The 24,340-nt window shown below is 46.1% G+C and overlaps 2 protein-coding genes and 1 long non-coding RNA gene across 5 annotated transcripts; 1 reads left to right on the top strand and 2 right to left on the bottom strand.

Annotated features, from left to right (window-relative positions):
• Positions 1 to 71: 71 nt before the first annotated feature.
• LOC130204631 (uncharacterized) lies at positions 72 to 9,378 on the bottom strand. Its single transcript, XR_008833732.1, has 3 exons — positions 8,997 to 9,378; positions 8,867 to 8,916; positions 72 to 430 (listed from the first exon to the last, which is right to left on the bottom strand). It is a non-coding gene; the product is annotated as an uncharacterized LOC130204631 (long non-coding RNA).
• creb3l1 (cAMP responsive element binding protein 3-like 1) lies at positions 1,147 to 22,045 on the top strand. Of its 3 annotated transcripts, none has more exons than XM_056431471.1 (13): positions 1,147 to 1,460; positions 8,439 to 8,574; positions 9,385 to 9,471; positions 13,923 to 14,077; positions 14,192 to 14,273; positions 14,398 to 14,594; positions 15,079 to 15,225; positions 15,354 to 15,412; positions 16,700 to 16,768; positions 18,438 to 18,540; positions 18,688 to 18,838; positions 19,265 to 19,424; positions 19,509 to 22,045. In XM_056431471.1, exons 1-13 carry the CDS (start codon positions 1,350 to 1,352, stop codon positions 19,552 to 19,554), a joined length of 1,503 nt encoding a protein of 500 aa, XP_056287446.1. In that variant the 5' UTR covers positions 1,147 to 1,349; the 3' UTR covers positions 19,555 to 22,045. The 3 variants fall into 3 exon arrangements, with proteins under 3 accessions (XP_056287446.1, XP_056287445.1, XP_056287447.1); XM_056431470.1 differs by having other exon boundaries at positions 14,395 to 14,594; XM_056431472.1 differs by lacking the exon at positions 9,385 to 9,471 and having other exon boundaries at positions 14,395 to 14,594.
• On the bottom strand, positions 21,414 to 24,151 carry harbi1 (harbinger transposase derived 1). The gene is made up of 7 exons (XM_056431474.1): positions 24,097 to 24,151; positions 23,465 to 23,630; positions 23,163 to 23,365; positions 22,992 to 23,067; positions 22,706 to 22,913; positions 22,432 to 22,607; positions 21,414 to 22,343 (listed from the first exon to the last, which is right to left on the bottom strand). Exons 2-7 carry the CDS (start codon positions 23,627 to 23,629, stop codon positions 22,143 to 22,145), a joined length of 1,029 nt encoding a protein of 342 aa, XP_056287449.1. The 5' UTR covers position 23,630; positions 24,097 to 24,151; the 3' UTR covers positions 21,414 to 22,142.
• Positions 24,152 to 24,340: the final 189 nt, after the last annotated feature.

Raw genomic sequence — 24,340 nt, 5'->3', positions numbered from 1 at the left:
GGGGGGGGGGGTCAAAAGGTCAAAATTCGGACTCACCTCTTTGTCTCAGAATAGAAGATGAGTCACACCTGCATCATCAGAGCTGGGAGCCAATCAGAGAGCAGCCTGTCCTGAGCTGCATCAACAGATGACTAATGCTTTTAGATTCCAATAATTGATTTTTTGCTCATCACATTTATTTTGCATGGATGATAGAGGGGACTTTATTGACTATCTATCAGGCACAATGAGTGTATTTTCTATTTTAGTGTCTCGTTGCTCCACACGGGCCTCCGGTGGTCAACAACTCCACCTTTACACTGTAATTGGGATTAGTTTGGCTTAATGTTGTCAGTGGAGGGTCACTGCAGTCACACAACACCAGTGTGTGTGTGAGAAAAGACGGAGACGACCCCGTCCCTCGAGGTGGAACGCCTCCGAAAACGGATATCTGTAAGGAGAAAGGAGACGGACAAAAGGGGAGGAGGAAGGATTAGCGATAAGAAAAATGGCAGAAAAGGAAAGCAGGAAGGGAAGAAGAAGAAATGATGTAACAGGAGATCAGTACACACAAGTTAGTAACTATTGTTGGAGCAGGAACACAAGATGATGGGAATCGCGGTCGTCCAGGATGTAAGACAAAGGGATTCCGTCCCTCAACTGTCACACACCCTTTGACATGTTACGGGGTCATCAAGGTCACGAGGATACATCCTCTGGGAACCACGAATGTCCGCAGTCAATCCACCCAACAGTTGTTGCAGTTGGAGATGCCTATTTTCCTGTGATCCATGCAGATTGTGTAACAGGTCAAAGCTGCAGCACACACACACACACACCCACACACACGCGCAGGTATACCTGCAACTCAATGGACAGGGTCTCTCTCCGTCTCTCGCAGGAGAAACAACATGGCCAGGTGAGAGATGAGGAATCATGGAGGAGAAACAAATATCAGTTTGATTTGCAGAAATAGAGAGAGAGAGAGAGAATGTGTGTGTGTGTTCTAACTGGAGGCAGAATATCAGGATGTCAAAACTGACTTGTGCGTGTTTTTGGGGGCGTGGTCGTAATTGTACACCTATGGGGGGGGGGCGGGGCTTCGCTGAGAGCCGGAGAGGCAGCGCAGGCGAGGAGGAGGGGAGAGAGAGAGAGGCTGAAGCCGCGCGCACACAGCTGGATGGACAGCAACGTCTCGGCAGTCGGAAGGATGTGGATTTTGATAATGTTTTGAAGTTTGTGAAGGACTCGCACAGGTGGCGCAACTCACGGCCGGACACCACCTAACCGCCTCAAGTGAATGAGTTGAATTTCAGAATCCAGTCCAGAGAAAGAAAGAGAAAGAAAGAAAGAAAGAAAGAGAGACAATCATGATGGAGTCAATCCTCGACAGTCTGGCGGCTGACCGGCTGTACCCGGTCGGCGGGGCCAACCTGTTGGACCTGGAGGAGCTCAGCGACGGAGACTTCCTCACCAACGTGGTGAGTTCGTCCTGCTCTGAATCAGCCGCACAGGCTCCACCGTCTTTATTGTTCACGTTAAGACTCTTCAGCTGTCAGTGGGGTTTAAGTCCCGCAAAATCAAGCGCACCTCCGCTGCCTGTTCCGCCCCGGAGCCGGACCTCAGGAGGGCGGTGCAGTGACTGAGATCCTGACTGACATCCGGGGCTCGTAACCCGCTCCGTGCGTGCGTGTGTGTGCTTAGTGTAATTGTGCAGAGTATGTGCAACTCAGACACAGGCTGCCGAGTTACTGGTTAACTGGTGTGTGTGTGTGTGTGTGTGCGTGTGTGCGTGTGTGTGTGTTCAGCGTGCAGGTGTTGCAGTCCCCAGACCTGACTATTAATATGGTATGTGTGTGTGAGACAGGACATGCCCTGACCAGTGCACAGCTGGTGTGTGTGTGTGTGGGTGGGTGTGTGGGTGTGTGTGTGTGTGTGTGTCAGTACATTCATTGGCTCTGTTGGTCTTCATCAGCTTTCAATTAACTCAATTCTCCCTTTCCCTTTTTGACTCTATGAAACTTTTCACTTGTTCCGCTCTTTCAAATGTGAAGATTTCAAACTCAATCTTCTTTTTGTGTGTTTTTTTGGGGGGGGTCAGAGCAGGAAACCAGACATTTGAAGATGGCCTCCATGGCCTCTGGACCGGCGTCATATGTCTGCAACCATGCAAAGCTCTTCTAGCTATACTGTGGATACTTTAATTGAATCTTATCAACCAGCGTAGTGGTAAAACATGCACATCACACACTGTTGACCATCACACCTCCCTCTAAATACACCAGCCCCCCTTTTAAAAACCACCTGTTGCCACTGAAGCTCTCTCTCTCTCTCTCTCTCAATAGTCCAGGCCTCCGTGCACTGCGCGCTGGAGCGGAGCAGAAATGTACAATAACAATGTCCTCCTCCTCCTCCCACCCTGTTTCCACGGGTACCTGCATGTGTGCGCGCTTCACCGAGCTTTTCCACTTTTTAAAATGATGTGCAAACTGCGAGGAGGACGCTTTAACGATGAAACTATGAGCAGGAAGTACCCTGTGTCCGTTATAACCGCTATAGCCGGCTCCTTTTTCCACTGTATCACTCCCTTTTCTCTTTCTCTTTTAAACGCCACAGTTTTAAAAGCAGTCAGTGAGTCAGCCCGGCAGTCTGCTCGTGGTTTAACCCCCCCCCCCTCCCCCTTCTCATCCCTTTTCTAAATAAAGTAGTCCACTCAGGCTGGGCGGTACCGCCGAGGCCTGGCTGCAACACGCCATGCGTCTATAGCACTTCATCTCTCCTTCATCTACGGTCTGCAGCGGCGTTGTGTCGGTGCTGACGACGAATCACAGCCGCAGAGAGACGAGCGGGTTCATCGGAACCAACCGAGTCCAGTTGTGAGGCATAAACCCCAAACGAGGAGCAGAGAGATGAAAGAAACTGCCGGGTCGGTGTTTGAGTCCCGCCCCACTGCACATTGTCAAATGTTGATTACAGCAGCTTTTTGTTTGAGGGTCGTGGGAAGAGTGGAGGCGATCATTATCAATGGCTGCACGTTATTTTTAGTATTTTAAAATCAATTCAGCTTTTAAAAGCTGCACACAGTCGCCGGAGCTCAGTAAGCAGCGCTCCTCCGAACTCCTGCAGGAGGAAAGGAGCGGCTCACGAGTATTCTCACCCGGTAGTTGAACCGGGGGGGTTTGATCGTACGTGACCTTTGGTTCACCGTCTGCCATGCAGAGAAACTGGGGGGTCGCATCGGAGGCCCGACTGCAAAGTATACCGCCTACAAAAAAGGATGATTAATTATATTCATCTGTCAACTGACTGGACGTGTGACAGAAAACCAGTGATGGGATCTGAGTTGAAAAAAAACTCTCTGGTTTCAGCTTCTGGGATGGGACGGTTTCTCGATTTCTCTGTTTTTATATCATTGAAAATGTAATATTTGTGATCCTGTCGGACAGGCACATCATGCAATTTGTGTTCTGTGAAATTGCAATCTCAAAACCAGCAGACCCACATCATTTTACACACACACGCACAAAGAGGGGGTCTGTTCTATTTGTTTCTTTTCTATTCTCTGTTCGTAGAAAAACTTGCCGACAGAAAAGCAATATATTATTTGTACTTTCTGTCTTTTCTCTACATTTTGTATTCTATTCCCTCCGTTCTCTCCGCTCTATTCTATTCTACTCTCCATTCAGACCCTGCACTCCAGCTTTTAAGGGACACGCCCATCTCATTTGCATGCCCGTTGCCGATTGGCCGCCGAGCTGCCTGATGGAATGTGAGCAGGCATGCAGCTGTGTGTGTGTGTGTGTGTGTGTGAGGGGAAAAAATACTCTTCTGCTGTTTGAATGAGATGAACTACAGCTGAGTTCACTTGCAATCTCAACACACACACACACACACACGGTAATCTCAGCTCGCTCCTTTCTCGGTTTCAAGTGAAGAAGAACACAGCCAAGTCGCTGCAGCTGCACATGAAGCCAGACACAGTGGAGGACATTGCCATTTTCTTATCTGTGGTAGCCGGAGAACAACGACACCGGGTTCTCACGATTTCAATCTGCAAGAAGTGTCCGTCTCAACCAGCCCCGGCGACTTTTTATTGACTTTTCATGTCTTATTTGAATTAAATAACAATCAATCAATCACACTTTTATTTCAGACGCATGGTCCAGATAGCACAAAACATTCAAATAGAATAAAATGCATACACAATCACAAGTAAAATACATAAAACTACAAATGCTGTATAAAGACAGCTGTACCGATGTCTACTGTAGTACTGAACTTTATATTTGATAAAAGCATGATGATTTCATCAACCCGGCAGATACATTTGTACATAATATTTCTTAAAACAGCGTTGAAAGTATTGACTCCTGCAGCCACGAACATTTCAGTCGCACGACTCCACCTCGGCCTCTTCTACAGTATTCACATGGCATCTTTAAAAGCTACTTGAACTCTTTGTAGACTTGCTTTTTTGTAGTTGCACCACAAGTGTGCAGTGTAGAATAAATAAGAAAAAGCATGACCTTAGTGTCTTCGCGTGGCTTAAACCCTGAACACTGAGTTGACCTTTGAACCCCTTCAAGTGCACACTGTAACATCTCAGGCGATTACATGTAGGACCGCAAAATTATCACTTTTTTCCACGGCTAACGGTCCAAAAACGACAAAGATTTACGATTTTCAATCATACTGCATCTAATGAGCTGGAACCAGGAAAGTTCTGACATCTCTGCTTGAGATGATCCACATGGCCTCGCACATCCTGTTAGATTGTGCATTTTAAGTGTCCCTGATATTGATTGATAGAACCCATTCCAAATCTATATGATATATATTGTTATACTTTTGTTCTCCTGCTGACCTGCTGGTTCGTGATACGCCGGAAAAATGAAGCGATTGCAGAAGCTCGCGGTTGAGACGGTCGTGATGCGGCAAAGTGTAGCAACAGTGGGAAAGTGAGTTTGACGCAGAGAGGAGGAAGTGGGTCCGACATGACGGAGCGTTTCCTGCAGCCGGGCGCAAGACGCTCCAGGGCGGAGGCGCAGTTCACCCCACAGGGTTAAGTTTGTTTACGGTGGCATGAATAGGAACCTACATGTATGTCACTGTCACGACGCTATTAGAGTGGACCCAATAGCACGACTCAGACAGGAGTAACAAAGATGACTGTCTTTGGTTGGAAACAGGCTGGGTCAAAACCGGGAGATCAGTCGAAGAAGCAAACAAGTCCAAAAAGGGGCGGGGCAGAGAATCAGAGGTCAGGGCAGGCAGGTCAGGAATATACTCTAATAACGCTGGAGAACTTGGCACGAAAACACAAGACAATCTGGCAGAGGACAAGTGGAAGTGAGGGAGCTAAATAGTGAGGGACTAATGAGGGGATGGGCTGCAGGTGAGAAGGGCGTGAGGACCAGGTGAAGGGAATGAGGGACTAACGAGGTGATCAGAGGCAGGTGAGGGGAGTTGGATTGACGAGATGGTGTGACAGGATGAAAACAACTATGACAAAAGGGAAGGCGTGGTGCTAAACTGTTACAGTCACGGTCACCGACTGGACTAAACCGAACCAGAGCCGCTATACGGTTGGCCCGCGTCTCTTCATTTTACTATTTTACTACAGTTTCCATGCCATAATGACATTCATCCCCTCGTCACTGTGGCGGGGAAAGTAAACACTCCCAACGTTGGTCGTTTCCCCTGAACCAGTGAGGCCTCCAAATGAAAGGGGTAGGAGGAGGAGGGGGGGGATGTTGAGGCAACACCGTTAATTACAGGCCCAGGGGGAGTCGCTCTCTGCTTTCGTAATTACTCCTCTTGCATCTGTCTTGCCCCTTCCCCTTCCCCTTTTTTTTTATTTTTACATTTTTTTTTTTTTACGATACTTGCCATCCTAATGCGATTCGTTCCCCAGTGGCGGGGGAAGGGGATGGGGGGATGGGGGGGGGGTTAAGGTAATGAAAGGTCCAGACTTGTGGGCTTCTGGTCACACCGACTGCAGCTGTTCCTCAAACACTGGGCCCCTCTGGACTCACGGAGCTTCCTGTCGTTATGACGGCAATATTGTGTGTGTGTTAGTATGTGTGTTGACATCACATTTGCCACTGATGAATGTCAGGTGGTGCAGGTGTGAAGCAGATCGGCGCCTGAACGTTGACCTTTTCTTCCGTCCAATCCGTGTTGGGAGACAGTAGCATGCTATTATCTGCCTCCAGGACGAGGCAGCTGGGCTCAGTCGGCGCATCCATAGCAACAATTTGATGGAGTGAATGCTTTAGATTCTGTCCCTCCCCCCCCAAAAAAAGAACCATCAATCAATTTATCTTTTCATCATACGTGTGTACTTGCTTCGCCGTGTGCATTTCTGATAGATATATGTATTTAACGGAAAATGGGAGAGGGAGGGAGAATCGGGATGTCATCAGTGAAACGGTCTGTACACGCCTGAAGAGAGGAGGAGATCTTATCGGCCAGAATACTTTAACACGTCGGGTGTCGGAAAGAAAAGAAGAAGAAAAAAAACATGTGCCGTGGGCACACGGTCGGCGTGACAGCTGACGGATAAGAGAAAGAGTATAGCCTCGAGCGGGGCGGCGCCCGTCGTGCATGAGAGCGGGAGCACTGGCGCCAGGTGGAGTGGATGTCGATATACCCTCGAGGGGGCGGGGGGGGACTTGTTGTTATTGTTTGTTCTCGAGAGGCCCGGCTTGTGTTAACTGTTTGTCGTGGTACCGCAGCTCACCCTCGCAGAGTTTCGCACTGTTCCCGCGAGGTCACGCCACTTCGTTATAACGTTGCACCACCTTGACCTTTGACCCCTTTTTCGCTGCACATGCGTGGGCCGAGTGGCCCGCAAAGAGCACGCAGCAGGAGAACAAGGCTCCTCTCGTCGGCATGTTTCTCTCTCGTGTGTGTGTGTGTGTGCGTCTGTTTATGAATGAAGATCCCATCGTGTGTGACGAGGCTGCGGGACGACCGTACGCACACTCGGGCGCTTTAATCCTGCGGAGAGCTCTGTTGAGCCTTGAGGTTGTTTTTTCTCTCTCTCTCTCTCTCTCTCTCTCAAACACAACTATTGGCGAGTGAGCTGTCAGCGCCAACTCGCCGACATGATGCGACCGCTTCAGAAATGGAAAAAAGTGGCGGCGGGGGAGAGCAAAAAAATCCAGCGGCGGGAAAAAGCGGTCGGCCCGCGTTAGCCGCAAAGTTCTTCGGGCTCGGGCCCAAAACGGAACGCGCGGTCGTCTTTATTTAGTCCGTTAAAATGTGCGGCGAGCGACAATTTGTAAAAAAAGTTCACACGACGGCTCGACAGCCGAGGTTCAAAAACATCAGCAGCGCTTTTCACGCGCTTCTGTTATTCTACCACACACACACACACACACTCAGATAACGCATGTGTGAATGATGCTTCTTAAACACATTGCTCAACGTGCACGCATCAACAGTAATTCCCATGACTCTTGGCTATGTATCTGTTCAGCTTGGCCTGTTTACTCACTTTCATCCCTCCATCTCTACCTCCTCATCCTCCTCCTCCTCTTCCTCACTCTACTCATTGCAACTGCATGGATAAACACTGCGACCATTGAAGCTTGTAATAGTGTCATGAAGCCAAATCAATTCCTTGCTGACTGATTTACTCCACTAATAGTTTAAAGCCGTTTGCCTTCTTGGTCATACATCTTGATACACCTTTAATTCCCCCATTGTTGATGTTAGAATATATTTAAGTCGGCTTCCTCGTGTTTTTATTGGACTGATTAGCTCCGCTGTGACACTTAATTAAGAGGAATACGACGTGTGAACCCAATTTTGTATTTGCTGTTCGTTAAAATGAAGTTATTGCTGCCGCCGTGTCCATCTGAGAAGCTTCCAGGCAGAGTATACTTGTGTATTCAATTGGTTCCAACCCATCTGTGTGTGTGTGTGCATGTGTGTGTGTGTGTGCGCACTGCCTCATGCATGTTTGCTCAAGAACAGGGTGACTCATATTGTGTGTGTGTGTTTGTATGTGTGTGAAAAAGCAGTGAAATCAGAGCCCCACGCTGTCCCAGGCTCCCAGAACATCATCGCTCCGCTGAGTGACTCATCTCATCCAGACTGAGGGAGAATCTATCAATGCGCTTCCCGTTGACCGACTCGTCGCGCCATCGACGACGTAGTCTGGCGTCTGACTCGGACGGATAGTCCGTCGGACAGTCGAGAAAGGGAAGAGGAGTCGAGCAAGAGGAGAAAAAAAGTTTATGATTTATTGAGTCATATTTTCTTTGTTCCAGTCTCTCCAGTGTCAGGATTTGCTGTTTTCATTGTTTCATATCATTGTTACCTGAATGATTTAGGACCTTGGATCTGAACCTAACCCCTACATTTAAAATCCCAGTCCCCTGGAAAAAAAACGTAATTGTACTGACGAAAATACCGTTTTCTTTCTCCGTGTTTCTCTCCACGTCTTCCAGCCTTTCTCAGGTGACCAGATGGACGACTTCAGCAGTGAATTATTCAGCAGTTTTTTTGACGACCATCTATTAGAGAGGCCCCTGCTGGCAGACAGACCGTCACCTCTACACATGGACATCGACGACAGCAGCCCAGGTCAGCTCCTCTTTTATTTTGAAAAGCCACTCAAAGGATTCACATGGCCTACTTTCCCTCACAGCTACTCGTGGTATTTATGAATGGTAAAGTCCAATACAGTTGCATCTGGAGTTGGATCACAGTGGTCACTCTTTCCAATAACACTTATCCAAAGTGCCCAGTTATTGCCAACGCAACTTTTGAAAAATCTCCCAGCAGGTATATTTTGGTTGGAACCCTTTCCAACTCACAAACCACTAGTGGTTCTCTCTAATAGTCACATTTGGATGATATTGATCCCCCTACTAACCTCCAACAGTGCGGCAGCCAGTTGGTCCACTCAGCAGCCAACGCCTGAGTCTGGGGAAAAAAATCAAGAAAATAAATCTGCCCCAATCTCATTATTTGGTTGGATTCAAAAAGCTCAAACTGTGGCTCACTCTTCCAGATAGAGGATGAATTCCACCATCCGAGAGCCGGCAGGCAGTGAATGCACCGGGGCTGTCGGTTCAGGCCGCAACTGGCCGAGCTACTAGGAGACACTCGAGCCTTGCAGATGGGCCTCGATAGTTGTTGAAACTGTCCGACCAATCAGCTCGCAGCACGACGACAAATCAGCGTCTCAAACAAAATGATTGGAGAGAAGGATTAGAAAAAAAACACGACAGATAATCTGACGTTTTCTATGACGTGTGAATGAAGCCGCGAGGGAACATTTACGTAGCGCACACCTGCGTGTGAATGAAGTATGGCCGCCACCGACAGCTCGATGAGGACGTGCAATATTCTGTTTTCCGTGTTTGAAAAAAGGGCTTTTGAACCTCACAGATATTCAAGCGGAGCACAGCTACTCTTTCAGCGAAGACTCCGCCCCCCAGAGCCCAGCCCTGTCAATCAAAATGGACCACGAGTCACGTAGGTGCAATCTAATCTAGTTCAAACTATTTAAAGAGACACACACACACACAACCTAAATAACTGCTGCAGATGTTTAGTCTGGTTCCTTATCGTCTGGGCTCAGTGTCTGTGTGATGTCATGCCGTGTGACCCGGTCTGTCAGATGGTAAACACTATAATGGGCTGAAACCACTGTCTGTCACAAAGCATGCGTTATGATTGGCTGAATCCGTCTCTATTATCTCCAATGTGAGCGGTGCTTGCTGCAACATGTGTCGACTGCAGCGCATTATGAGAATACGGCATGTCATGTTCTCCACCCGTCTGTGTGTCTGTACCTGTCTGTGTGTGTGTGTACCTGTCTGTGTGTGTGTGTGTACCTGTGTCTTTCACTGTCTGCACGCTGCCCAATCTCCATTTGTCCCGGGGATCCTGCTGTCTGAGCGGCAGGATCCTAGTCTGAGCAGTTTTCCTCCAGCTAAGCCCTGCCCACCTCACACACACACACACACACACACACACACGCAGACACACACACATGGGCTTACACAACGTTATGACAAGCATATGGTTTTGAGTCTGCAGCGTTAGCCAAAGCCAGCGGAAACTCTCTCTCTCTTGTCAGGTTATCTCTCTCTCTCTCTCTCTCTCTCTCTCTCTCTCTCTCTCACTGGCTTACTTCTGTTTTCTATCTCCCTCCTTCTCTTCTTCCCTTAATCCAATTAAATCCGCTTTATTGGTACGGATATCCGATTACCTGGATTTTTCCAAAATACGCCCCGAGAAGATATTTCTCATCTAAAAACAACTCCGATGTTTCCACTTTAAATACTGCGAGCAAGAATATTAATATCGCTCTTAAATAAAATTACGCCAGACTAAAACAGGACGTTAAACAAAAGATCTAAGATGACATCAAACCATCAACATAACATATGACCTCATAACACAAAACATTTTGACCGCTTTGATTACAAGGTAGTTTATACACATGAATATATATTTATATACATTCTCGTTCATTTCCTCCATGAGTTGCATAATAGTTGTGTTAAGCTCACATATGGAGGACACACACACACACATTCCATATGCATTTTAATCTATTCCAGCCTATTTGAGATTGAATTTAAGCCAAAATGTGTTTCAAAACCTGCATCTGGCCGGGTTAAAATCCTTCGGGGTAATAATTTATAAAACACTCTCATTATTCGTGTCAAGATTCTCTCGTATCTCCTGCACTCGATGCTCCAGGATGTAGAAGTTGAACTTTTTTTAACTGTATTTTTTTAATTTTTGGTTCCATTCAGCACTTTGATCACATTTTTTTCATATGAAATTTGTCACCGGGCAGATTTTGACACGACTGCTGCAACCGAGGGGTCGATCCAGTCACTGGTTTTCTCATTTGCATGCCTTCCCAGCATGCACTCAGAGCAACACAGGAGCAGCGGCTGCTTGATTGAGTCAGGTTAATTAGACACCTGGGGATGGCAGACGTTGACCTATAAGAGAGCCGGGGAGGCCTGAAGAGTTTGTTCTGCAGGACAAAAACACGGAGAGCAATTATAGGATGGTGAGTCACTCGGGGCGTTTTTTTATTTATATTAGGCACCTTTGATTTAGAAGTGGATGGAGTCGCCGTGACGTCTTTGGAGCCGCCGCCATCTTCACGCATCACAAGAGGGAGGAGCTACAATCAAACTCTGAATAAGACCATTTATGGACGATCAACGTGTTTCATTTCACTTTTCACGAACATGTAATAAACCGAGTGTCGTTTTCTCATCGAGTCGCCCCCTGGTGGCCGATTGAAAGAATGCAAGTTAAAGCGCTGACGCGGTTCACTTCTCACGGAGCCATCCTTAAAATGCGTGGTGTTGTTTGACGTACGGCGTTCAACTCTTTCAACTTTCCTGTGCCTCTTTTTCCGTCTCCCTCTTTCCCTCTCAGCCTGTGGTCTCACTTCTCGTCGCTCTCGTTCAATAAAGGAAAAGCTGCGTGTTTTTACTGCAGCCCCCACTGCGTTGCTCCAACTATTGTTTTAATCATCTCTGCTGTCCCACTGCGATCAAACACGGTCGCCATCCTGCGTTGACCCCCCGTGAATGCCAGGAGCGGTCGTCCCATTAGCCATTTCTCTCTGATAGGATTTCTTACCTGCTTTACTAGCCTCATAGGCAGACTGTCTTTTATGAGCAGCATCCAAAGAGATCCCATAAAGTAGGAAGAGGAGAGGATCAGGTTTTACTTCCTTACTTTCCCCGACAGCATCGTTCCCCTTGACTTAACATGGGGGAAACTAACAGATTATACTTTGTTGCCTTCACTTTGAGCTCAAATATAAAATCTTTATTTTAATTCTTGGGTGCATCGTGCCGACATTACATAGAAAGCGTCATTCTTCCTGCATGTGTATTTAAACCTGGCTCATTATGTTTTAATCAAGTCGACCTGCAAACCGCCGCGACAGTCCATCCAATTGACACGATTACTTCCTGTGTGCACCTCGCTGTGTCTATGAAGTGTTACCATGGTAACGTGGTCAGGCGGAAAGGGAAACGGTCCACACTCATGAACAACTGCAGGAGATGATCACAATTGTATTCTTTTAAATTCTTTTAAAAATTGTTTTTAGTTCTTGTTAGTTTGATCAGTGAGTGACTTCCTGACGATAGATATTGTTTTTCAATTTAATTATCGAGTAAATATTAGAAACTTTCCCAAGGTGCAGCTTCTCAAATGTGAGGATTGGCTGTTTTTTAGGTTTGTCAGCTGATTATATTTGAGTTTGGAGACGTTGCTTCGAGGAAACAAATCAGCACACGCTCAGAGTACTGATCCAGGATCTGATCCAGGATCTGATCCAAGAACTGATCCAGGATCTGATCCAGGAACTGATCCAGGAACTGATCCAGGATCTGATCTAGGATCTGATCCAAGAACTGATCCAGGATCTGATCCGGAAACAAACAGCCCACATAGTAACTTCTCTCATTGGCTAATGAGAAGATTGCAATGACGCTCACGGACTCTTTTGAGAGAGGATGTGTTTTTAGCATAAACTCTGTCACACACATAAATACACAAGAACACACACACACACACACACACACACACCTCCCTCTGCTTCCACACAGCGCATACAGCTTGTAAACTTCTAAGCATTTTACCAGCAAACATGTTGCTAGGAAACCAGGAGGTGATTAAAATGACGTTCACTCCCAGGACACACACACACACACACACACACACACACACACACACACACACACACAGCAGCAGCAGCACTTTTCTTGTTAAACTGCTACTGCTCTCTTTCTATAAACCATGGGAGCTTTTTGGTTGTGTGTGTGTGTGTGTGTGTGTTGTGGCAAACATCAAAGTGTCTACTCTGTCCTGGTGCTCGTGTCTTATTCTAAAACTTAAAAGCGCTGACTCACACTCATCCCTCTCTACCTACAGCCACCTTTTTGTTACTAATCACCTCTAAAAATGTCAAATGTATTTTCATTTTCAAGTTAAATGTTGAATGAGAAAAGTTTCACATGGACTGTTTGCTGGACCTTTTCCTAATAAGGTGACTGCAAATGCCCAAATAAACAGAATTTTATTTTGATCAAAAAGACCTTGAAGGATTTAAAGTATCGCACTTCCATAAAGTGTGGGGACCAGCAAGTGACGGATGAAGAAAAAGAAGCAGGCGTATCTCGTGTTTGAACCCCAATGGGTTAAAGAAACAACTCAATAAATATTGTTCATTAAGGACATTTATTTTGGGTTTGTCCCCAATATCTCATCTATAAAATGCAAAGATGTGGTGGTACAAGTTGAAGAGCTTTAGGTTTTTAGTGATTCTGATAACCTGTGATGATGTTTAATCCCAGTGAGTTTCGTGCTGCTGGATGAGCCAACCAGGACACCAAATACACCCCGAGCGCTTGTGACGAGTTTTCCTGCAGCCCTGAAGTGGCATTTATGTCCTTAAAATACGTTCTGCAGCTCACGTAGACTAAACAATGGCGTACCTGTGAGATGCTCTTAAATGTCCTCATTGTGTGTTGGGGAACCTCCTTTTTTAAAATGGCCCTCTGCCCTCATCGCCGGGTCACTGGATGACGCGTATTTTGCCGTCTCTTCTCTCAGGACCGAAGACGAGTTGTTGGTTCAGCCCATCTTTTATTTCAGGGTAGAAAACTCAAACACCGGACACAAATTATGCCCCGCGGTTGCCAGAGCGACGGCGTCCGGCAGCCTGTAATAACCAGTTATGTCAGGAAGTGTTCACATGTTTTGAGGAAGCTCTTTGAAAGAGTGATTTATAAGCTGCCAGCCACTTCCCATGGGGGGACCTCCCTGAAGGGCCTCCAGGTCGCTCTGAAAATGTGGCTTCATTCTGCTTCGTGAGGATTTCTTGGCAAGTTGATGATGTTTTGTGTGTGTGTGTGTTTTTTTTTCATCACCCTCAGAATTTGAATGGAGCTTCAGCCAGGACCTTTCGGCCATCTTGGTGAAACAGGAGGAGCCTGATGTGGGTCAAAGGTTAGATCCTCAGCCTCTCGAAGGCCCGCCGCTCATATTAAGCCCCGCCCCCCCACACAGAGGGTCGCCATGCAAACGCAAGGTTAGCATCCATCCGGCAAAGAGACGCTACAAGTGATGTTGTTGTTGTTGTTGTTGACTGGTTAGTTCAAAAGCAGCGTTCTTGAGCAGTTTTGTTGTTGTTGTGTTTCTACAGGCGCCGAACCAGGACAGCGTGAAGTCAGTCGCCATCAAAGATGAACCCAGAGAGATTGGACAGTACCTCAGCCTGCCCAGCGGTACACACACACACACACACACACACACACACACACACACACACACACACGTTGTCTCAGTGGTCTTAGGGAAGGGAGTTCATCGTAGACGCGCTCCTTCAACTCGCTGCTCTCCTTTCAGAAGACGTCCTCCAGCTCCCGCCCACCCCTCCCAGCAGTAACCACGGCGACAGCGACGGCTCCCTCCCTCCGTCCTCGCCACACCTCCCTCTGCCGCCGTCTTCCCCTCAGCCGCAACAGAGGCCGGGGGGTCGAGCCTCCTCCTCCTCTTCCTCCTCCTCCACCGCCATCTCTTCCTCACCTCTGCTCACCGCGCCACACGTGAGTAAAAGAGCACAGCTCCACGTCGTTGAAGCTCGACTTTTCAGCACTTTTATTTCATTCAGAACATATTGTTGAATGAACGAAGGTTGAATAATGTGGAGCGGGTCGTGTTTCGCCGTGTGAACCGGCTGTTAGCGCGACGTTAAATCGGCCTGCTGACAACATGAGACACTTTAAATTAAAATCCAATTAATTCATCGTCTGGCTCCGTCTGTCTGGCAGCAGATGTTCTCACATTAATCATTTGTTTGAACGCCAAAACACATGACCTCATGACCCGATGTTCAATGTCAGCAAAAAACGTTTGACTCGGTAGTGACACATCTGCATTGTTGTGAGGTCACAACACCGTGTTCAGTATTGTTCACGGGGTTATCCGAGGAGCCGGGGGCCCGCGGGCTTTTCTATTAAAAACAGAAATTGTCGATAATGCGTTTTATATATAAATATATTGAAAAAGCGTTGTTGTTTGGCGGTGCAGAAGCTGCAGGGTTCAGGCCCCCTCCTGCTGACGGAGGAAGAGAAGAGGACCCTGGTGGCGGAGGGCTACCCGGTACCCAACAAACTTCCTCTCACCAAAAGCGAAGAGAAGGCGCTGAAGAGGGTCCGGCGGAAGATTAAAAACAAGGTAAAAAAAAAGAAACTTTACCAAAAGGTCGATGACTCTGAACGACTTCCGGTCTGAGAGATGGAAACAGAAATGCAAGTGATGAACAAACAATCAATATATATATATATATATTTTCCCCTCGCCAGATCTCAGCTCAGGAGAGCCGGAGGAAGAAGAAAGAGTACGTGGAATGTCTGGAGAAAAAGTAAGCATTGGAAAAACGTGTTTCCATTCCTTCTCCCCCCCCTGTTTGGTTCACCTTTATATCTGGCTGACATTTTGAGACGTCTCCCCTTGTTTTCCTCATTAAAGTCCCTTCAAATAGTTTTAAAGAAACTCCTCTAAAGTACATCAGCGGCCACAACTCTTCACAATAGTTTGAATTCTTTGAGCCGCTTCTACAACCTCTGACTCTCAGGCTGCTGTTATTGGCACAGTGACAACATATTGGAGGATACAGATGTTTCTTACAGTCAATAAATTCTGTGAAAATGTTGATATTTCCTTTTAAGGTGCTCGGCTGTTTCGTACTCATCGTTTATCGTCAGCGTTTTTTGGCGGATTGGGATTTGTTTCAAGTGCAATATGTCATCGAATCAGCATTAAATACTTTGCTTTTTCCACCAGCGTCGTGTCACTACTTAAGGAATGAATGCATTTATTTATTCCACTTCTCCCAGCAGTCTAACAATGTATTTAGGAGTGTGTGCTTTTTACGTGGAGGTTGAGCCGAAAGGTATCAAACTCCCGGCTCCTTGAGGGTGCAGGTTCAAATGTCCAGATGAGTTTAGTACTTAGGGTGTATTCTTAGGATTTAGGGTGTATGTCTTCTCTTAAAGAGAACTTGTGTCCTTCCTTATTGGGACCATTCCTCGCCGTGGCAGGCCTCCAGTAACCTGCCGAGCACATGGGGCGGCGAGTGAAAGAGAAATGTGGGCTGGATTATTTCTGATTGGAAAGGTACCGCGAGAGGTTCACGCAGGTGGAGGCAAGATGTCCAAATTAATCGCATCACAGGAGGGTTGGTTGAGCTCTTTTGACTGAAGCACCTTCGCGACAGAAGAAAGAGGCGCGTGGAAAAATAGCCATCCCTTTCTTCGTGTTTGTGTTTCTCTTGGGACATGAGGACGGGATTATTGGAGGATCTCCGCGGGGGGAAAGCAGCGGGGCGGCTCTGTGAAAGGAATGCGTACGAGCGAGCCGTCATATGGGCGGAGGAGGTCAGGAGGATTAGGAGGAGCAGAGCACGAGATTAAGAAGATGTCCGGTTGATGTCAGATATATAGGACTCGCAGGAGGGAAAGAACATCTGTGTGGAGGATCGGATCGATACGTGGGCGGGATTTCCAAATGTCTTTATCCGTTACTTTGCACCTTTTGGTAATAATTCAGCTCCGATGAGTGATTTTTATTTCAAAGTAAATCGGTAAATGAACGTTATGTCCGGGGACCTGCAAATCTAACGGTGTGTGTGTGTGTGTGTGTGTGTCAGGGTGGACAGCTACACGTCAGAAAACAGCGACCTGTGGATAAAAGTAGAAAACCTGGAGACCGCCAACAGGTGAGGCTCACACACACACACACACACACACACACACACACACACAAACCCAACGTTCTCATGACGATGTATGGATTATTGTAACTGAAAATGGCAACACGTTCACAAAGGATGCAATATGATAAGCTGAGAGTTGCAGCGGGGCTCATTTACATATATTTATATAAATATATATATATTTGTATGTATAGATAACGATGACTGAGCAGTAAGTCATGGAGTCTTCAAAGGCCAAACTCTCATCTGCAGTTTATACTATATTTGATGCTCTGGATGTAAAAACCTTTCTTCATATGCAGCTTGTTGCTCTTGAGAGAATTCTAGGAGTCTAAACATAAATTTGTCTGCTCCATAAGCAAAGTATAGACTCACCCTGCTCCTCTGTTATTATGACAATATGAAAACGATCTGCTATTATCCAGGAGCGGGTGGGTGGGTGGGTGGGGTGGTGAAGAAGAAGTCCAAAGGGGGGCGTGTAGGGGGGCGTCGGGTCTGTCTCTATGTCTGTCTGTCTGTGGCGGCCTGAGCCTGTCATTACAGCTGCAAGTTAACAGTAGCTTTCATCATGGAAGGCAACCCCCTCCCTTCTCACCGCACACACACACACACACACACACACACATGCACGTGCACACACACACACACACACACTCAGATGAAAATGTAAAACCACCACACAGAGGAACAATGAGTTGGCACAAACTGGGGAACATGAGTCAACTTGCTTACTCTCACATAAAGTTAAGAATATGTTAAGAATAAGTTTTTTTTAACGAATGAACTCCTCGTTCCTAAAAGTGTCAGTTATTAGTGGTCCTTTTGTTCTCCACTTAGCGCTCCTGGTTCATCTGTTGTACCAGACACTCAGACATGGACTTTCCTTCGCCTGAGTCACATCGGTAGTGATTTGAAATATGCCGAGCTTTGCAAAAATCTCTGGAAGCACAGGGAAACTGCTCGCCTCGCTCCCCTAAAAGTAAAAAGAATGAAATAAAAACCTTACTGTCATGAAGTCATTTACATTTTATTCCATTCTTGCTCTGCATTATACACACACACACACACACACACACACACAAAATCATCAACGAGCCAACCTGCATGACCTTTTGCCTTTTGGGAGTGCTGTATATTTAAAGCAGCAATCGTCTCTGTGGTTTTAAGTGTCTAGAAAAGCAATTTGAAGTATTATTATTATTTGACACCCTCGCCCCCGAGTGAGTGAGTGACGCTGACCTGCGTCATCCCACATCAGACGTCGTGAAGCATCAGATAAACCACCTGACCACTACTGTATTGTCTGGTTTAGGACCGGTTTACGGCCCTCTGTCGCCACCTAGTGGTCAGAGTGGGTCGTCACAGCCACTGACGGCTCATACCATCAGAACCCTGCTCTCCAGACCCCACAGATATACTTTACTGTACTGGTTCCACTGGTGCAGTCGGTCCAACTCCACTGTTCTCTTCACTCACTCTGGTTTATTGACACAGAAACAACAAATCAAGTGGGTTACGTTGACTTTAAAGTACACAAGGAGAGGAATGCTTGCAGGGGCATTTAGGATAAGGTCACATCCTCGGCCCGTTGTTCCTCGAATATCCCGTCCCCCTGTGAAGTCATCGTCCTTGGCCTTCCTCGATCTAAGCATCTCTGTTTCTGTCTCCTCAGGTCTCTCCTACAGCAGCTCCAGAAGATCCAGTCCCTGGTTTCAGGAAAAGTTGTGTCCCGTTCTCGTAAAATGGCCTCAACTCAAACGGGAACATGCCTCATGGTAAATGTGGTTGTTGTTAAAAATGGAATTTATTAACCTCTGAAGTTTAAAAAAAAATACAAAATACAAAATGCCAGAAATGAGTTGAGCTCATTGTGTTCCTGTTGGTGCTGATTCATGAAGCGTGTTGCTCCTCTCTGCGTGCAGATGGTGGCCGTGTGTTTCGTCCTGGTGCTGGGCTCCTTCTCCCCCCTCTCCTTCCTCACTCACACCTCCTCTTTGTCCTCATCCTCCTCTTCCTCCCACCCTTCCTCCTCTCCTCCTCTTCCGTCAGCGGACCTCTACACCACCAGTCAGGGTAGGTCCTTTTTTTAAATGCACCTATGAACTGTTCTTCAGTTTGTGCAATACATTTCCCAGAGTGCATTTCAAGAACCCTCTAGAATGAGATTTAACTTTAGATAGATTACAGGAGCAATAACATGTGAAAGACCACGCTTTATAAAAGAAACGTTCTGTTTTTAGTATATTTGTACTATCTAATGGCAACAAATACGTCTTCGAAATAAAAGCACATGAGGTAAGAAGATGGATAAAGATCCCACAGGTTTTAGTCTCAACTTCCTTTAATTTACAGGTAGGAAACCCCGTTTGTAGTCGTTAGGTTGTGCCTCATTCTGCCATCGGAAGCTAAAGATGCTGCCCCTAGAGGCCGGCCGAGGTCATTACAAGCTAGAAACGAGTGACATGAGAATGAAAACCAGTGTGCGTTTGTGCGTTGCAGTCCGTTCCCGCAGCCTGCTCTTCTACAACGAAGAGGAGGAGGAGGGTTTAGTGACGTCAGACGAGGGGCGGCTCGAGTCGGACAGCCACATCCAGACCAGCCGACACACAGCGGACGTTCAGGGCAGCAACCATTCAACTGGGCCCAAGTCCAACCGCAGGTAGAACAGACATACATGTATATCCATGTGATATTTGTGTGTCTTTTTATTGATATTAACAGAGTGCCTCTCTTCTCTCCTCAGAGAAACAAAACCAGAAGGAGTCTCTGAGTTTTCTGACAGAGCTTGAATGCTCCTCCCCATGAATTCTAACCTCTGACCCCCTTAAAAGTCCCGAAAACCGCCAGATTCCTCAGTCAAACTGGACCCGAATCTCAGTCCACCGCCATCTCGACCAATGAGACGCGAGACACGCCCTCTCCACAGCCGGTATCCTGCGTGAACAGACTCTGCTGCACCTGAATACACTTGATTTTGAAAGAAACCACCTTATTGACCTTTCTACTGGTGTGCATTCAGATATAGTATCTATTGATAAACACTTACAAACATAGGGCCGTAATTAACAAAACTCAGATGCAATTTGCAAAAATATCACCGCAAACGAGTAAACCAAGACAAATTCAGAAATGAATAAGAGAGTTTGATCTCCTCTTGTCACGACGGACCTGAAGAAACACCTGTTGAGAACTCTATGAACATAAATACATCGATGTGGATACTTGACGGACCTCCACTGTGGGAGTTAATGTTGTGTGTTTTATGTATTTTATTTCCAAGGCGCTCCGTTTTTAACCGGTCACACACCAAAGGGCTGCAACTATCCATGAGTTCTAATCCTCATGGAGAAGCGAGTGTCTTTTCTTGAATAATTTCTGCCAATTAATTAATAGAACCATCGTTTCAGCTCGATGTTACCAAACTAACTCGTGAGGATGAACACGTCCTTTTAGAAGGAAGCTGTGCCATTTTTAAAAAAGTGCCTTCCACTTTATAACTATATGACCGACTCGGCCTTAAACCTAAAGGCAACTCACGCAGCTTTAAACCTGGAGCCGTCACGCAAACTAGAATACAGACCGTTTATTTTAAACTGGATCACTTTTTAAATTTCATCTCTGAAGTTCAATTTTTTTCACTTCCAAATTTAGCATCATTCGGGAAAGGGGGCACATCTTCATATCAAGGGACCGGTAAAGGGGTCCCGACAGAGGTTGGGAAACATGACATATGGTATATGTAATATATTTGTAGCATCAAAAAAAGAGCATATTTAATTTGTGCAACAAAAAAAAAAGGAAAGAAATACTGAACGTGTTTTTAAAGTTAGTCCGTCATCGTCTTGTTTTTGTTTTTCTAAATAATGTTTACAAAAAAAACCCAAAATACAACGTATAATATATTCAGAGCATCAAAAAAAAGAGCATATTTATTTTATGCAAGAAAAAAAAATGGAATTGTATGTTGTTGTGTTTTTTGAGGACGATGAAGTTTTACACGACAGTGTGTAGCTGACATGGAGTGTGAAACTTTGACGTGGTCTGTTCGTGTCTTTTAACGCTAATACAGTGTTTATGTTTCACTGCTGTCGCATGAGAAGCTACCAGGGTCTTTGTGGTGAATTAAAACTCATTTTTAAGGTTTCCTGACCTGGAAATCATCGCAAATAAACCGCACAAATTTTAAATAATTCAAACATTGACTATAATGTCAATGTATATATATATATATTTCCCGTCATAAATTCATAATATAAGCTAAAAACGAAGCAGCATAGATGCTAAATGTGCTCATGCGACAGCAGTGTATGTTGTATTTATTCCTGTTTGTAGAAAGTGTGTATATATTGATGAAGCCAATCAGGGGACTAATACATTCCAGGAACTAAAACACCACTAGCTTCGTTATTGCCACAATTTGAAGGAACATTGGGACATTTACAAAAAAATCTTTTCTTCACCACTATTCTGACAATGTGACCAAATAATTCAAACTATTAAATGCCATGGTATTCCTTCAAATTAAAAGCTACGAAAGTAACCATTCCACTGTCCCGGTCCAAATCCTCTGGGACATAATTAGAATTCTGAGTTATGAAATACTCAGAAATCCTATTTTTCATCTCCAAAACATTGCAATTAACACAGATTTCCTGTTTTTCTTAATTGTTTTTTATTCATCTCTGTATCTGTTTAATTGTGTGGCCCTCATCCTGTGTGTGTACACAAAAACACGTCATGTGACTGCAGCCCGTTGCACAAACATCCAGTCATTCTCACCCCTAACTGTCTTAAAGCACCGGTGTACAAAAACAATGACGACCTGATGTGCAGTTGTTGTAAATAAGGGCCCTGGTTTTGTATTGTGACACAGTCCAAGATTTTAATCTGTGGAAGCACTTGGGGGAAGAAAAGAATTGAGAAAAATGTTTGGATTATTCCCGGGGGGAAAAATGTGTCGAGAAGGGAGGGGGGTAAAAAATAAAGGGAGGGTGACTTTTCCACTTGTAGAGAAACTTTGATAACGCATCAGCTGCACACAGTTCAAATCCAGTGAAACCACCAGGGGACGCTCGACTATTCCGACCTCTTCGTGAATATGTTGGAGGGGAAATAATCGAGCACTTTTCAAGGGTTTCCAATTATTTCAAATGTGTTTGGGTCAAACGTTGTCTTGGTTTGTTGTCTAGCGTCTTGCATGTTCCTCCATATACAACTATGTTATCTTAGAGTAGTCAGTAGAGTAGAAACAAGCAAAATATAAAAAACCTGCATCAGCAATTCTGTGTCTGGACTTTCTTGCTTGAAATGCGACGTTGATATCATTCTTGACTGCTTTGTGTTGGTTGAGTCCCGTTTCCTGTTCTCGGCCAGCAGCTCAGCTGAAGTGTTTGAGTATCAGCTGTTTTCGGAGGTCCTCTGCCAGGCTGTCGCGGTCCTCTGGTCTCTGTTCGAGGCTCTCGGGCTGCTCCAGGGGGTCGGTTCTCTCCAGGGTCCAGGCGTCTAATCCGGACTGCAGGGAGGCGTTGTGGAGGACGCAGCAGGCCAGCAGGATGGCCGAACTCCTCTCTGGAGAATACTGACAGACGGGAGAGGACACGGGACAGCTGGATGACCCTGCTCTGCCTGATGCACTGAACATGTCAGCTGAGCATAGCATAGAATACCTGTAGGTATCCTTTGGTGCCGTCCAAACATCTGAATCTGGTCTGGATGGCTCTGAAGGTTCTGTCCACTATCTCGTGTGTCGCCGCGTGTGCCAGGTTATACTGAAACTCCGCAGGGGACTCCGGGCAGTCGACCGGGGTCATCAACCACTTCCTGAGAGGGTAACGACGGTCCCCTTGGAAGCGGGAAAATGGACTTTACTAACTTTGCCGTACATTTTTGGGCCCAAAATGTTTGTAAAGTGACGCAAGAATGCTGAAATCCCCATCTCACCCAGCAGCCAGCCCTCCTCTGTGTCCTGCAGCTGCTTGAGGAGAGCAGATCTTTCGAAAACGTCCGTGTCTCTGAGGCCTCCTGGCCAGTGTGTCTCAGCGCTCAGCAACAACCCTCTGGCGTCGCACGCCAGCAGACAGCCCACGGAGTGGAAACCCTTCTTGTTCACGTACATCGAGTCTTCGCTGTTGGGAGCTTTGATGGTGACCTGGAGACGAGAGGGAGGACCGTGTCAGCGAGGCTGTCGCTTGTGTACAATGTGTTCAAAGTTGTGAGGATGGTCAACCTGAACACAGTCCAGCACCCCCAGTACTCCTGGGAATCCTGCCACCCTCTGAAACTGCTCCGTGCTGGAGGGATCTCTGCATGTGAAATATAAATATTGCCGTTATTGTAATCCGTCTCCCTATTCTTTCCAATATTTAGTTTGCCTACGTAATCCAGCATGGCATCACACCTGTTGAACGTGATGAACTGGGGAGCTTTCTCCACCAGGGCTCTGGTCACGTGAGACACGCATCTGGACATCGACGCCTGGCTGATCCCGATGGTATCGCCCATAGATGTCTGGAACGAGCCAGATGTGTAGAAGCCCAAGGCAGCCAACACCTGGACCTCCGGACTGATGGCTCTGGACCGCTGTGTGCGTCTACAGAGGGCCTGACGCACAGAAACACATTGAAATGAATGACTCGCTGGATGAGATTATTCAAAACCGAGGATGAACACACACACACACACACACACACACGTACTCACCTCTCTGAGTAATTCAACCAGATACAGAATGAACTCTCGGGGGAAGCCAAACTGCGAGAGGAGGACAGTGTCTGGGACCGAGGCCAGGTCGAAGCGGTCCAGGGTCTTGTGGCCTCGACCATGTAGGAGTAGATCACAGTCCAATATGGCGATGGGGATCGCCATGCTGTGGGGCCATAACACATGCAGATCAATAAATCATGTGCAATGATGGCACGTTGTTTTCTGGTTTGACATTTGTTGTGAATCATTTCCACACAGAACACAATCATTTCCACAAACACTTAAGATATGTTTGCATGCATTTTACATACTGATGTTATAGTATAATTTATAGATTATAGCAGTTGTATTATGTTACATTTTTGTGAATGCAGCCCTTTATGGCTGGTACATTGTTGACGGTTATAACTTAACAACACGGAACACCGGCTTTCTTCATGCTTTAAAGTTTAACGTTAGTCCTGAATCCAATAAAGCCAACGCGATAGCTAACTAGCATCTGAGCTTTCCTAATTTCAGCTACATGTGCTTGTGGAGACAAATCCACGAGCACACTTAATAGATGTAACGTTAAATTAAACTTACATAATAATTCATTTGGTTTGCATGGTTGAGGAAGGGTTTATTACCTTAAACGCAGAAGTGATGCAGCTTTGTCGACCAAAACAAACCGCAGGAACACACATCCCGCGATTTACGTTCGCACATTCGAGAGGAACTGGCGATTTTCTTTTTTTTGCGGATTATCTTTTTAAAGAGAAAAACACATTTTATTAATCTTGTTAATTTTCTCATGAAACGCATGAGGTGTTTTCTGTTTATATGTTGCTAATTTTTACAGACTTTAAAAATATCAACGAAAGTGCCGTGGCG

The sequence above is a fragment of the Pseudoliparis swirei genome, chromosome 14 (genome assembly GCF_029220125.1).
Source record: "Pseudoliparis swirei isolate HS2019 ecotype Mariana Trench chromosome 14, NWPU_hadal_v1, whole genome shotgun sequence".
Classification (NCBI taxonomy): Eukaryota; Metazoa; Chordata; class Actinopteri; order Perciformes; family Liparidae; genus Pseudoliparis; species Pseudoliparis swirei.
The sequence above is the reverse complement of the archived record's forward strand: the minus strand, read 5'-3'. Positions and strand labels throughout refer to the sequence as shown.